The following is a 12,216-nucleotide window of genomic DNA, read 5'->3' as shown; positions in this document are numbered from 1 at the left end:
GAGTAGTGTTGTGCCCGCCCACACAGTCAGATCCATAAATATTGGCACAGCAACAATTCTTATCTTTTTGACTGTATTCACAACCACAATAGATTTGAAATGAAACAAGATTAGCTTTAAAAGCTTCGACATAAAATGGTGGCAAAGGTCTACTCCTGTTGAAAGGAACCTCCTCAACTCACCTCAACAGTCCCTTGGTACAAACATGCCACCAGATGGCACCAAAGCAATGCTGTTAATGCCCCCAAAAAAAAGTAGGCAAATTTGCAATGCCAGACCATGAATTTGTCCTTGTTCTGCCTGTCACTATAAGTCACTGACATAGAGAGATGAAAACATTATTTAAACAAGGGATGGTATTTTTTTTTTCCAGAGATGGATATTCCAAAAATAGTTTCTGAAAAGCTCCAGAAACCAAAGCTAACTGGTCAGCCTGAGGCAGTGACGATAATTTGTCTGATATTTTTCCCCAAATAAATGGGCTGCAGAATTAAGGGCACTTTTGTTCTACAGGGCAAAAGGACAGATGCTTGAGCACCCCATGGAATTTGTGTGTACACGTGCCTGCCCCTGAACTACATTTCTGAGTCTGTATTTTATTTTATTTTGTTTTTACTTACACTTAAGAACAGGAGTTTAATAAGTACTTGTACTAAAGTTGAAGCGTATGAGTACTTTTGCCACCTGTGCAAATAACATCCATGGAGCAGAATGATGCAAACCCCTCCGTGTGGCTCGATGCGAGAGAGCTGGTGGTGTTAACTGAGGATGCATGGAGAGAGGATGCAGTAGGGGAGACAGCGAGCGTTGCAAAACCTCGTCATGACTCGATGCTGCTGTTAGCAAGTAGCTGGCGCAGCAGTCCGCTGACTGTTGAGTCAACAGCAGCAAGAGAGCGACACACACACACGGACGCGCACACACATACACACACACACAGATGCAATGACACGGGCAGCGGACCGCTCCTTCGACGACTGACACTCACCACCCAAAGCTTATCTCGTGCTTTTGCTTAGACGTTTGTACAAGTCTACGCCTAAACTTGCGCGAGCAGGCGAGCTTGCTGCTGATTCCGATCTAACTTGCTGCAAGCTAGCTGTTAGCTGGCTGGCTGCTAACCCTGCAGGCGTCCAAGTGGCCGCACAAAACATGTGGATCGTCGCGGCGGAGACCCCCGGGACCACTCTAGCTTTACTGCGCGGGACGCGAGTTTCAAGCGGCCGCTGACTGGACGCCACCAAAGCCTCTGTGTAAATATCACTCTTATTTTGTCTAGTCCCCCCCCCCCTCTCGAGACATGTGCACTGAACTCCTGTCTGCTAGCCTCGACGCGTTAGCTCGGTGGCGGCTAGTGCTAACTGCTACAAACAAATAACATGTCATCTAAAGTGTCGCCACTGTGTAACAAAATATATTTTTTCACACTTTTAACGTGTTAGGCGCCTCGTATTTCGCGTTGCCCCGTAATTTCTCAGGAAAAAAAACTGCTTACAAAGTAAGAAGCTTCTTTAGCCGGCGGGGACTTAGTGGTTGACATTGGCTAACGTTAGCTGGCATGTTTAGCGTCATTGTTAACACACAATTGCTGAGATAACCGGCACTCTTGCATTGTTTCCAAATCTTTGACTTAAGGCAATCATTTTAATTTAAAAAAAATCTCAGAGCACACCACCAAACAAAAGTGTCACACAAAGTAGTAGCTTCTGCCATCTAATGGAAGAGCGTTTAATTGTTATGCCTGTGACTATACGTCGCTGGCCTAGATAGGAGAACAAAAATACACTTTCGAATAAATAATTTCCACACAATTTAAGTGAAATTGTATGACCCATTATGCCACAAAGCACACTATGGTCCAAAATAAATTACCGATTTAATGAAATGGGAAAGTGCTTATCATACACAAATTCTGCAGTCAAATTTGAATAATCAACATTGTAGGAACGTGTTGCTCAGATTCACAACCCAAGATAATGCTGCCAGGAATTTCAGCACATTTCCTGTGATGCAATACGCGCATGTTGCTAATGGAGTCCCAACTTTTTAATGAGTCAGCTGTCCAGTGGAAGCGAAACCACTTGCAAACTGGGCATAAATAAATTGGAAAGTGTGGTTTAGTGTCATCAGAAAGAATGCAGCAGCGGGGTTGACGTCACATCACCGATTGGCTTTCAGTTAGTCTTAAAATTGATTTTAGGATTTTGCGGATGACTTTTTAAGCACGTGTTGGTCTGGCGCCAAGCTACATAACTGAAGTATTAACCCCTTAGGAGCTAGTCTTCAGCCTTACAGTGCAGTTCAGTTGTATTTAAGTACTATACATTTGCGTTTAATATTCTAGAACTCCTGAGTTTTAAAACATTTATTTGTGTACAGTTTTTGTTTAAAGACCCTTTAAAGTGAATTGAGACATTTGTTAACGAGTACCTATTCCTGTTCTGTTAAGTTAGTAAACATGTTTTTAAAGGTGCTATATAAATCAAGTTATCATTATCAGCTGCTCAAAAGCCCAGCTTAACTTCATCACGTGCAAACTGCTTTCAACACTTCTTCTCTTGATTTGTTCTTATTGTTGGACTAAGGAGGATCAATACAGGCTGATTGTTTTTACTCTTTGCCCTCTTGCAGGCAGGAGAAAGAGCACCAAATCTCCAGGACCCCATTGCAAGCCCAACGTTTTGCCTCTCCGCCAGACGGCCAGGGACCATGCTGACCATCCTCGCTGCTGGCTCTGTGTTCTTTCCGGGCCTCTTCCTTCTGTCCAAGCAGTGCCTCAAGTCCATCCCGGCGCTGCGATGGAGCGAAGGCGACGCCGTCATCGTGTCGGCCAGGTGAGACTCTCTGGACCTCAGACGCTGTTTCCTTTCAGCCACATTAACCTAAAACTCTTGATTCCCAGCTACTATGTCATGTGACAGATGTGCCATAGGAAATTATCCAATTTCACTACATTGGTCTGAAATTCATTTTATTTACAACACATAATGCGTGTTTGGTCATCTATTTATGTCAGGGACATATAGTGACAGACACAGCAAATAAATGCGTTTCCACTACACGGCAGAAGATATATGATTAACCCATTTACAGTTTTGTGACGTTTTTGTCTTGTCTTGTGTTGTGCTGTGATCTCCCCCCCCAATGTAAAATATGTGCCTCGGCTCAATATAGATAGGGAAACATGGCGCTAAAAGCGCTAAAGACCATAAATCAGCCTTTGGTTTCATGCCAGTTGTCTCCATTCTAGGTTGGTGTCGTCGGTTCAGGCGGTCATGGCTTCTTCAGCTGGCTACATTATCGCTTCTTCCTGCGATGACATCATCGAGGACCAGTGAGTCAACAAATAAGAACTTCCTCAGTGCAGTCGCAATAAAAAAAGCCCTACTTCATAGCGACCCACCTTACAAGTTTTATAAGTTAGGAGCCGTTGCTTGGTTCGTTTGACCTCTTATTAATTACCACTACATGGTTTGTTTTATTTTTTTGCTTTGTGTCGTGGGGCAAAATCTTTCTTTCGCCCCTCAGGCACTGGCTGACCAGCACGTACATCATGTTTGCCGTCCCCTACTTTGTGTACGACATCTACGCCATGTTCATGTGCTACTGGTACAAGCTGAGGGTCAAGGGTCACGAGGAGGCCTTGGCCGCACCCCAGCACGTGGCCTCGGCGCTGACCAGCTACCTGCGGCGCGAGTTCCTCATGGTGCTGCACCACGTCGTCATGGTTACCGTCTGCTTCCCCGTTTCTGTGGTAACTGCCGTTTCTCCTCCTTGTGTGAAATGCTCAATTGAATGCCCGCGTTGTTTGGATGCAAAGAATTGTATTTAGGTGCACTCTCCTAATATGTACGCGTAATAGTTCGGCGGCGCAGAAGAAATTCGAGATAATCCACCAAATGGGTTCGATCGTCACGTTTGTCAGCGAGAGACACTGCTTGTTGACTCCAGTCAAAGGCGTGTTTACAGTGCAGGATAATTATAAGCGGTGCACTCTGCAAACCCGCCTACGGCGGAGCACGAGGTGTAATTGTTTTCTGGCCCGGTGATTAGTTTCTGTCCGTCTCTCCCTCCTCTAGTTTGTGCGTCAAGGAAAGGGAGATTATTTCCAGGGCATCATGTTCATGGCCGAGCTCAGCACTCCGTCGGTCTGCCTGGGAAAAATTCTCATCCAGGTAAGTGGACACTGGCCAAGCCGATGTTGTTGCTGCGCGTGAGGCATTTGCAGCCATACAGCCACGTTTCCATCATCGAGTGCACTGCGTGAAGGACAAATCTGACATTCAAAAAAAAAAACAAAAAAAAACAAGGAAGATCAACTTTTTCCCCCAAAAATGACCTCCACTCTATTGAATGGTAGGTGTGCCATCCACAGCTGCTGTCACTAAATAGTGATTAAAAATACCTGATTTATGAAAAAGTGTTTGTACAAATAAAGACCCCAATTAAAAGCTTCATTCCGAATAGATGCCCGGTCCTCTGTGACTGCTGCTGAACCAGGAATTTTTGAAATTGAAGCATTTCTCTTACTAGGCAGGCCTCTAGACTCGTTTTTTCTTAAGTTAGGTGGACCCAAATTTTCCACTGCGTAGCATTCAACACCGTGGTTTTATAAAACGAAAAACAAAATTACTTGCTGCATTTTTTTGGGTAAGAGTGATATTTTTTTTTTTTTTTTTTTTTTTTTTAGGCGTACCATTGAGAAATTGGGTTGCCTGGGCGCTTAAATTGGTCTCAGTCTTGAGCCCTGCTATGAAATAAAAGTAGTTAGGGAAAATATATTTGCTAATAAAATCCTGATGCCCTCACATGTTGGCAAGGAGAGCTGTCTCCTGTAATTTCCATGGATGTGGAATGGAATGGAAATCCCGCTTCACCTTTTTGAATAAAACCATTTTTCCGAGTCGGATCCGTTCTGGAGGGTGCGACTTTTCGAACGCCATATCAAGGAGAGCCGAATTTGGTGGAAACGTGTCTTCTTCATTCTGCTTTGCCCACTTTCATTGGCCTGCCTTCTCTCCTTCTCCATCCCATGGTCGATGCTACAATCTCTGCTTGTTCCCAGCATGCAACTGGTTTTGCCCTTGCACATGGCTCCTGTTGACTGTCTCTTAACACGAACAGCCCTCTCAAACAACACCAGTCATCACTTGGTAACGCCATTTGCTTAAGTAAACATTGACCCCCCCCCCCCTCCCAACCATACAGCTGTTCGACTGTATGTCGAGCAGATACATTATCATCGCCTCTCTCCCTCTGCGCTCGGCCCTGCCGGCTGTCTGTGTGCTTGTTTGATAAGCTCAAAGGCCGTGACATCAAGTGGGAAAGGCCCTCTTGCATCTTTTTTATGCCTCCAACAACAATGTGCTCTTGTGGATGGAGGGGAAAAAAAAAAAAAAAAAAGTGTTTCCTCAGCGTTATCTGACCGAAGCAGGCCGCTTAGCTCGCCACTGCTCTCCATTCGATGTCCATTTCACATACACGTCACGTTGTCTATGGCACAATTAACCCTTGCATACTGTTCCACAACGTCACCGTACGGCCCATGTCAGGAATTCGCACATCGGAAGGCCAGACCAAATGTTGTAATACATAAATAGCTCGTCCGACAAGACAGTATGCACGTGCTAAATTGTTAGCCTGATAGCATGATTGCCGTCGTCGTTTTTGAGAAGCGGCGCAACCGATTGAACAAATCAGACGAGTGGAGTTGCCTCAATTAAAGCTTTGCGGATTACCAAGCCTCGAAAGGATCTGCACAGGCGGAAACAAATGAGTATTTTTGGGTCCTGATCCCCCCCCCCCCCCCCCCCCCCCCCCGCGATGAGCAGGGTCAACTGTACCGTAAATAAACACGTTGTTTCAAATAGATTGGATGGAATGGTCCATCTTCTGATCGCATCGCTGATCGTTTTTTATTACAGCCGCCGACCGGCTCCGAAATCTTGATCATGTAAGGCCGATTAATAAAGCGTAAAACTAACAGAAGACGTGGGGACAGTTCAGCAGTACCTCTTTTGTGGAAAAATATGAAAGTGACCATATTTGGACATGCGAAGCTTCCACTTCATCGCGAGCATATACTTTTATATAAATAAAACACCTGTTTTGTGTTTAATGAGCACTTCGGTATTCTATGCTACTGAAATGTCACGTTTTTGGGAACCACTGATTTGGCATGTTGCTGTCAATTTGACACCCGCAGTATGTAAGGGTTTCAAGGAAAAAGAAGAAAAAAAAAGAACCAAGATGAGCAAAGTCCACTCACACCAAACTGCTTGCTTCTCTTTGTTTCTTTCTGCTCTCTGTTTTTTTCCCCCCGCTCTCAGTACAAACAGCAACACACACTCCTGCACAAAGTCAACGGGGCTCTTATGCTGATCACTTTTTTCATCTGTCGAGTCCTCCTCTTCCCTTACCTCTACTACGTCTATGGAAGGTACGTCTTTTCTTCCCACCTCTCTTCTCTTCCCGCTCAGCTTGGGAGCCCGCAAGTCTTACTTAAGCGCCGGGAGTTGACGTTTGCATTTACTCACGCGGTTCCCCTCATGTCTCCCCCCCCCCCCCCCCTTTTTTTATTTTTATTTTTTTATTTTTTTTTGTCGGGGTGCAGGTACGCCTCCATTCCGTTCCACTTGGTCCCCCTGTCGGTGCCCTGGCACTGTAACCTCGGGGCCGCCCTGCTCATGGCCCCGCAGCTCTATTGGTTCTCGCTCATTTGTAGGGGGGCCCTGCGACTCTTCACGGGCTCCTCCCGCTCCCAGAGACGGCGCCCCACCGGCGCGGCCACGACGGACGGCGGCGCGGCGGCGGCGGCGCCCCAGCCGGCCAACGGCTACCGAGCGCCCGCCACGGAACCCGACTTGGCCACCCACTGAGAGGAGTCGGGGGGGGGTAGGGGTTGGGTGGCGGAAGTTTGGGGGGGGGGGGGGGGGGCGCGTCGGGAGGAGAGGCGAATGTACCAATTTCACGAGGTGGGGAAACAAGTAGCAACACGGCGAAGGGTAAAACGCTACAGACGATGTCCTCAAGTAGCGCTGGAGTCTTTGCAGGCAGAACGCAACAACAACCTCGTCCGTGCCGGGAGTTTTGTTTGCGTGCCTTCGAGTACTTCAGCTTCTCACTTTGTAGGAATAACAACAACAACAACGACAACAAAAAAAAAAAAAAAGAGTGCCGTCGCACTCTGACGATGTCATCGGGCACTGTGACGGGAAGGAACACGCACTTGACCTGAGAGGATTTAGCCCGGATGTAGAGCAAGCATAGGCGAGCATTTCCTTCATTGTAGATCAAATCGCGACCTCTCGGGAAGAGCAGGTCCGTAGGAATGTATTATATTGTACGTTAGAACATTTGCTGTAGACGGACGGCCGAATTCAATTATAGCAACCAAGAAGACAAAGAAAAAAAAAGAAAAAAAAATCCTGGCTAAAGGAAATTTCGGCTCGTTAGTGTTTCTCTGTATCCTCTATGTAGTCACTGTCACTCTAACAACATGTAAGAAGCAACCTGCAGACTGGGAGATAATTTCATACGACTGTATTCTGCTGCCTTATCCCTCTTTTCCACAGTTAGTTGGCTTTTTATTTCATTTCCAACCTCAGAGGAGAAAAATGTGACAGGTGTACATAGCTCCGATTTCCACGTCAGTATTAGGGCGGTGTTCCTTTTTTTTTTTTTTTTTTTTTTTTTTTAAATGTGTCAAAATTTTCATTTTTGTTTATCAATGACACCTCACCTCAGTTGGTTTACACAATCGAACCCCGAATCCCTCGCGCAGCTAAGTGTAGATACGACTTCATTCCATGTACGGCTAACGCAACGTTAGGGAGGTTAATGCACACTTTGAAAGGACGGATGTTTTAAAAGAAAATATCTGTTCAGTTGGCCAAAATATCTCACAGATGTTGTTTTTTTTTTTTTTTTTTTTTTTTTTCTTTTTAAGTATTGTTAAGGGCATTATTAAGGGACTTGCAATGTTGCCGTTTGAAGGGAAAACAGTATTGTGGGAAACATTCCCTCGTAATTTACATGCAGCGTGTTTGCCAAAAGCAAAGAAGCCTGGTGTTAAACATTTAAAAAAACAAAAAAAAAATTTACTGAGTTCAATATTTTTATCTTTTAGACATTTTACATTGTGCAAATTGCGCCACAGGTTCTGTGAACCTTTGTTGAACAGACCGGCTCGCTTTGTCACTTAATGTGTTTGTTTTAAAGCTGCAGCTGCACTCTCTTGGAAATGGGTCATGGCTAAAAAAAAAAAAAAAAAAAAAAAAAAAAAACCTACGTATTTAAAAACAAAAAAAATTGAAGAAAAAAAAAAAAAAAGAAACAAATGACGACAGAAGCGTGTGCCAAAACATCTGGACGGCGAACCGGGCATGTCGAACACAGAGCGACCATCAACCCCGAACACAGAGCGACCATCAACCCCGCCCCCAGCCTGACCCCGACCCGAACGTACTGTATATTCCACCAAATGCTTGTTATTTATTTGTAAGTATTTATTTATTTATTTATTTATTTGGTTTGTGGTTCTGAATGCATATTTATGCATCCATATTATACTCGATGCTTCTGAGCCTTATGTGGAGGCTGTAATGTTACTCAAACTTATCTGAAATATACTTATCTGTCCTGATGGTGTCTCACGTGTTTCTTGATTGTTCTATTTATTTAATTTTCTGAAAATTGTCAGGTCATGACTGGCGAGGTGGAATGACGCTCAGGGTGTTACTCTGGATATTAAAAGTCTACACACGCCTCTTCAAATACCAGGTTTTTGTGATATTTAAAAAAAAAAAAAAATCCAACCTGTACAATTCAGGTGAAAAATAGAGTTCTTCACTTGGGAAAGTAAAAACAACCAACTGATGAAATGGAATGTAAATACATTTTGCTTCAATTCAGTGGTCATTGTGCTGCTCCTGCTGTGTGCGCCTTGGCCACTTGGAGGCAGTATTAACACAGGCACATGGTTAATATCAGTAATATTAGTTGTTCTTTGTAGAGGAGAAAGAATATATATCTGAGTATTTTTGATTGTCTACGTGTTGCCCTACCATTTGATTCGACGCTTATAACGCCACAATGTTTTAAATGATTACGATTTAGTTTTTCTAATCAACCACATGATTAACTTCCAATTTTTGCAAATGTTATTTATTTCTTCATGCACAAAACACCCAAATACAAGTCACCGGTCCTCAGGGGTTAACATGTTTATTGCCATCATACAAAAACATAGAAAACATACAAAGCTTGTTACATTAAAAAAAAAAAAAAAATCCAACTTTAGCAAAAGCGCCATGGAAAATGTACACACGGGGTCCTCTTGGAAATTTTTCATTGCGTCACAAGTGTTCAGTATCTCCGCTGCCTGGGTGAGAAGATGGTATTGGGGTTGCTGTCTCGCTCCCGTTCCTTGTCTCGCTCCTTCTGGCTGTTGGGCGACAGCGCCGCCTCCACCTTCTTGTCGCTCTTGAAGAGATCTCGCCCCGTGCGCATGATGTGCTCCTCGATTTTGCGATGGCGCTTCATGTCGGACAGCACTTTGTCCAGCCTGGCCTCCCTTTTCACGGACGAGCGAGCTGACGACCCTGCAGGGGCAAAAGCAACAAAGTAACCCAAACTAGAATTACACTTTTTTTTCTTTTACCGAAAACCAAAAAAAAAAAGGATTAAGTTTCCTTTGACAATGACGGTCACAGAAAAAGCAAGTGATGAAATGCACTACTCACAAAAAGGAGCAAATATCACTTTAATTTTTCCGAGTAATAAACAAACCTGGTGTTCTACGTCTGTTAATGAAGGAATTTTTCGGGGTGGCTTGCAATTGCTGCTCATCATTAAAGTCAAACTCAGTTGGACTTGGAGGCCTTGGAAAAAACAAAAAGACATGAAATCCATAATCCTTGAAGACTAAAGTGGCTCTGAAAAGATTGTGGCCATACTGACTTGCGCTCCCTCTCCTTTCTCTCTCTCTCCTCCGCCTCATCCTCCTCTTCCTCCCTTTCGGGCGACAGGGGGCGTTCGGGCGTGGGCGGCCTCCGGGGAAGGGGCTCGAAGTTGAGCTCCAGCATCTCGCCCTTGGCCAGGAGCTCATAGAGTCTCTTGATCTCGGCAGGAGGAGGCATCCAGTTCTTGGGGTCCTCCATTTCCTCATCGCTGTACACCAGCTCCCATTCGTCGTCCTTGTCCCCCGCCTGTGTCTCTTCCTCGTCCTCGATGGCTGCCGCTGACTGAGGTGCGTTTGTGCGTTTGTCTTCCTCGAGCCCGTCTGCATCTTGGTCTCCGGGGGTGGGGGGGAAAGGACACTTTTTATTTGCTTGGTGATTGGCTGGCAAAGGTCAGCTAGGATAAGCTCCTCCCTAATTGAAATAAGTGTTATACTAAGTGGATGGATGAGAATTTGTGCAAAATTCAGTTTTGCAAAACCTCAGTAAATTTAGCAAAAGTATTTTATTTTGTGCATCGATCAATATTCATTTTTAGTTCTGTAACTAAAGTACATTTAGAGTTAGTATGGTACTTTTTTCCTTGAGGAGTCAAATCAGTGCTACCTTAACCTTTATTTTTTACACTAGTAAGTGTACTTCTACTAAAAATTCTACGTGCAGTTTATTATTTTTTAATGTTTGTAGTTGTGTGGGTGCAATCGGTTATGCAAACTGTGGTACGATTTGCCTCACTTTCTTGACCTTTGCTGTCCGTGGTTGCAGTCTCCTCTACCAGTGCAACGGTCATCTTGGCATCCTGTTGCTCCATGCCTTCTTCCTCCTGTTTGCACGCTTCATTTTTACTTTCTGTCTCTTTGACACCCAGAGCCTGGATGCCCTCATGTAAGGACACATCTGGGGCCTCAGCCTGCATCCTTCAGTAAGGTAAAGTCTAAGGAATAAGCAAAAAAAAATGTTATAGTAGTAGGTTAGTAACTTTCACAGTTGTTGTATATATTTAACTTGTATTTACTGTGTATGTGAGGATAATTGTGGAATCCTATAGGAATTAGGCACATTAAGAACACATTTCCAAGAAAGTGTTGGACTCCATTAGGGTTCCGGTCTAAGCCCACTACTTTTTAACATTTTTGATGTTCTGGCCATTTAGTGTGGATTGAAAGGAGCACCACTCAAGAAAGTAGAAAAAAGAGGCTTGTTGTTTGAGAAATGTAAATGCTGAGTCTGGAGTAGGTAAAATGACATAGTTCAAAATACTATTAAATTAGATCTTAACGAGATGTCAGTGGACCAATGAAATTACCAAGGATCATTTGCAGAAGGCTCATACAAAACAGTGACCCCAGAATAGGGAAAAGCTGGAAAGAAAATCATGCATTTAACATGCACAGAGGAGGAGATTGTCTTAATAAGCAAATTGCATTGACACAAAAAGAATCAAACCCTCATTTTACTAACTTCCTGGCAAATGCTACGTTATGAATGGAAAGTCGCACACAACAAATATTAGCGCACTGGTTCGTCATTACCGATTAATTGGTGATGTCGTTGCTAAAATCTCAGGTAAAGTTATCCCCGACGAAGAATGAAATCGGCGAAATTTTCCATTATAACTACCCGACAATACACATACGTAAACATAGCGCCATTTTGGACAGCATAACCTGCTGAGTTTTCACCCGCGCTGATTTCAACATCATGTGGATTAGATAGCGCTGTGGCGAAAGTGCGGCAACGGTTCGTGGTACGAAGCGCAACACACAACCACCAACAAAGTCGTCATTTTGTGGCCACGAATTAGCTTTGTGTGCGCACCAAATGCAAATTCAATAATATAAATAACTAAATCGAGCGCACCTACCCTGTTGTGGTTAGCGCATTTCGTGTGGCATTTATACCCAATGTGCGCTCTATTTGGCAACACAGACGGTCACATTATTGTGTGATTCCCCATGGAAATGACATTAAAACTACAAATTAGAATTTCATGGCCACGCTGTTCCCGTGTTGTAGTCCAAATTTTTTTTTGGGGTGTGCATACATTATATTTATATTGCGTATCCCCCAATCATTTCAAGTGTGTTTGGAAATCTACTTCCGGTATGGCCGACCCTGGCGGGAATGTGTTTAGCCGAATTACTTGGGGGAATTGATTGATTTAAATTTGAAAAAATATACATTTTACACGTACTATTGTTTTTGGTGAAGGTGAGCATATTTTATTTAACAATTGTTGCGCAGTATCGTGTCGAAT

At 44.0% G+C, this 12,216-nt stretch overlaps 2 protein-coding genes across 3 annotated transcripts; one reads left to right on the top strand and one right to left on the bottom strand.

The window, feature by feature from the left end:
* Window positions 1-755: 755 nt before the first annotated feature.
* tlcd3bb (TLC domain containing 3Bb) lies at window positions 756-6,895 on the top strand. The gene is made up of 7 exons (XM_086016010.1): window positions 756-1,253; window positions 2,632-2,834; window positions 3,251-3,334; window positions 3,529-3,754; window positions 4,080-4,175; window positions 6,330-6,439; window positions 6,614-6,895. The coding sequence occupies exons 2-7, from the start codon at window positions 2,710-2,712 to the stop codon at window positions 6,876-6,878; spliced, it is 906 nt and encodes a 301-aa protein (XP_085872136.1). The 5' UTR covers window positions 756-1,253; window positions 2,632-2,709; the 3' UTR covers window positions 6,879-6,895.
* Window positions 6,896-9,199: 2,304 nt separating this feature from the next.
* On the bottom strand, window positions 9,200-11,991 carry pagr1 (PAXIP1 associated glutamate-rich protein 1). 2 transcript variants are annotated; one of them, XM_086017554.1, is made up of 5 exons: window positions 11,824-11,991; window positions 10,695-10,893; window positions 9,961-10,294; window positions 9,790-9,881; window positions 9,200-9,602 (listed from the first exon to the last, which is right to left on the bottom strand). In XM_086017554.1, the coding sequence occupies exons 2-5, from the start codon at window positions 10,873-10,875 to the stop codon at window positions 9,367-9,369; spliced, it is 843 nt and encodes a 280-aa protein (XP_085873680.1). In that variant the 5' UTR covers window positions 10,876-10,893; window positions 11,824-11,991; the 3' UTR covers window positions 9,200-9,366. The 2 variants fall into 2 exon arrangements, with proteins under 2 accessions (XP_085873680.1, XP_085873679.1); XM_086017553.1 differs by lacking the exon at window positions 11,824-11,991 and adding an exon at window positions 11,492-11,641.
* Between the last annotated feature and the right edge of the window lie 225 nt (window positions 11,992-12,216).

Source organism: Filicampus tigris, chromosome 19 (assembly GCF_054856515.1).
Source record: "Filicampus tigris isolate MCC_2025a chromosome 19, RoL_Ftig_1.0, whole genome shotgun sequence".
Taxonomy (NCBI): Eukaryota; Metazoa; Chordata; class Actinopteri; order Syngnathiformes; family Syngnathidae; genus Filicampus; species Filicampus tigris.
Note: the sequence above shows the minus strand (reverse complement) of the source record. Positions and strands in the feature narration are given on the sequence as shown.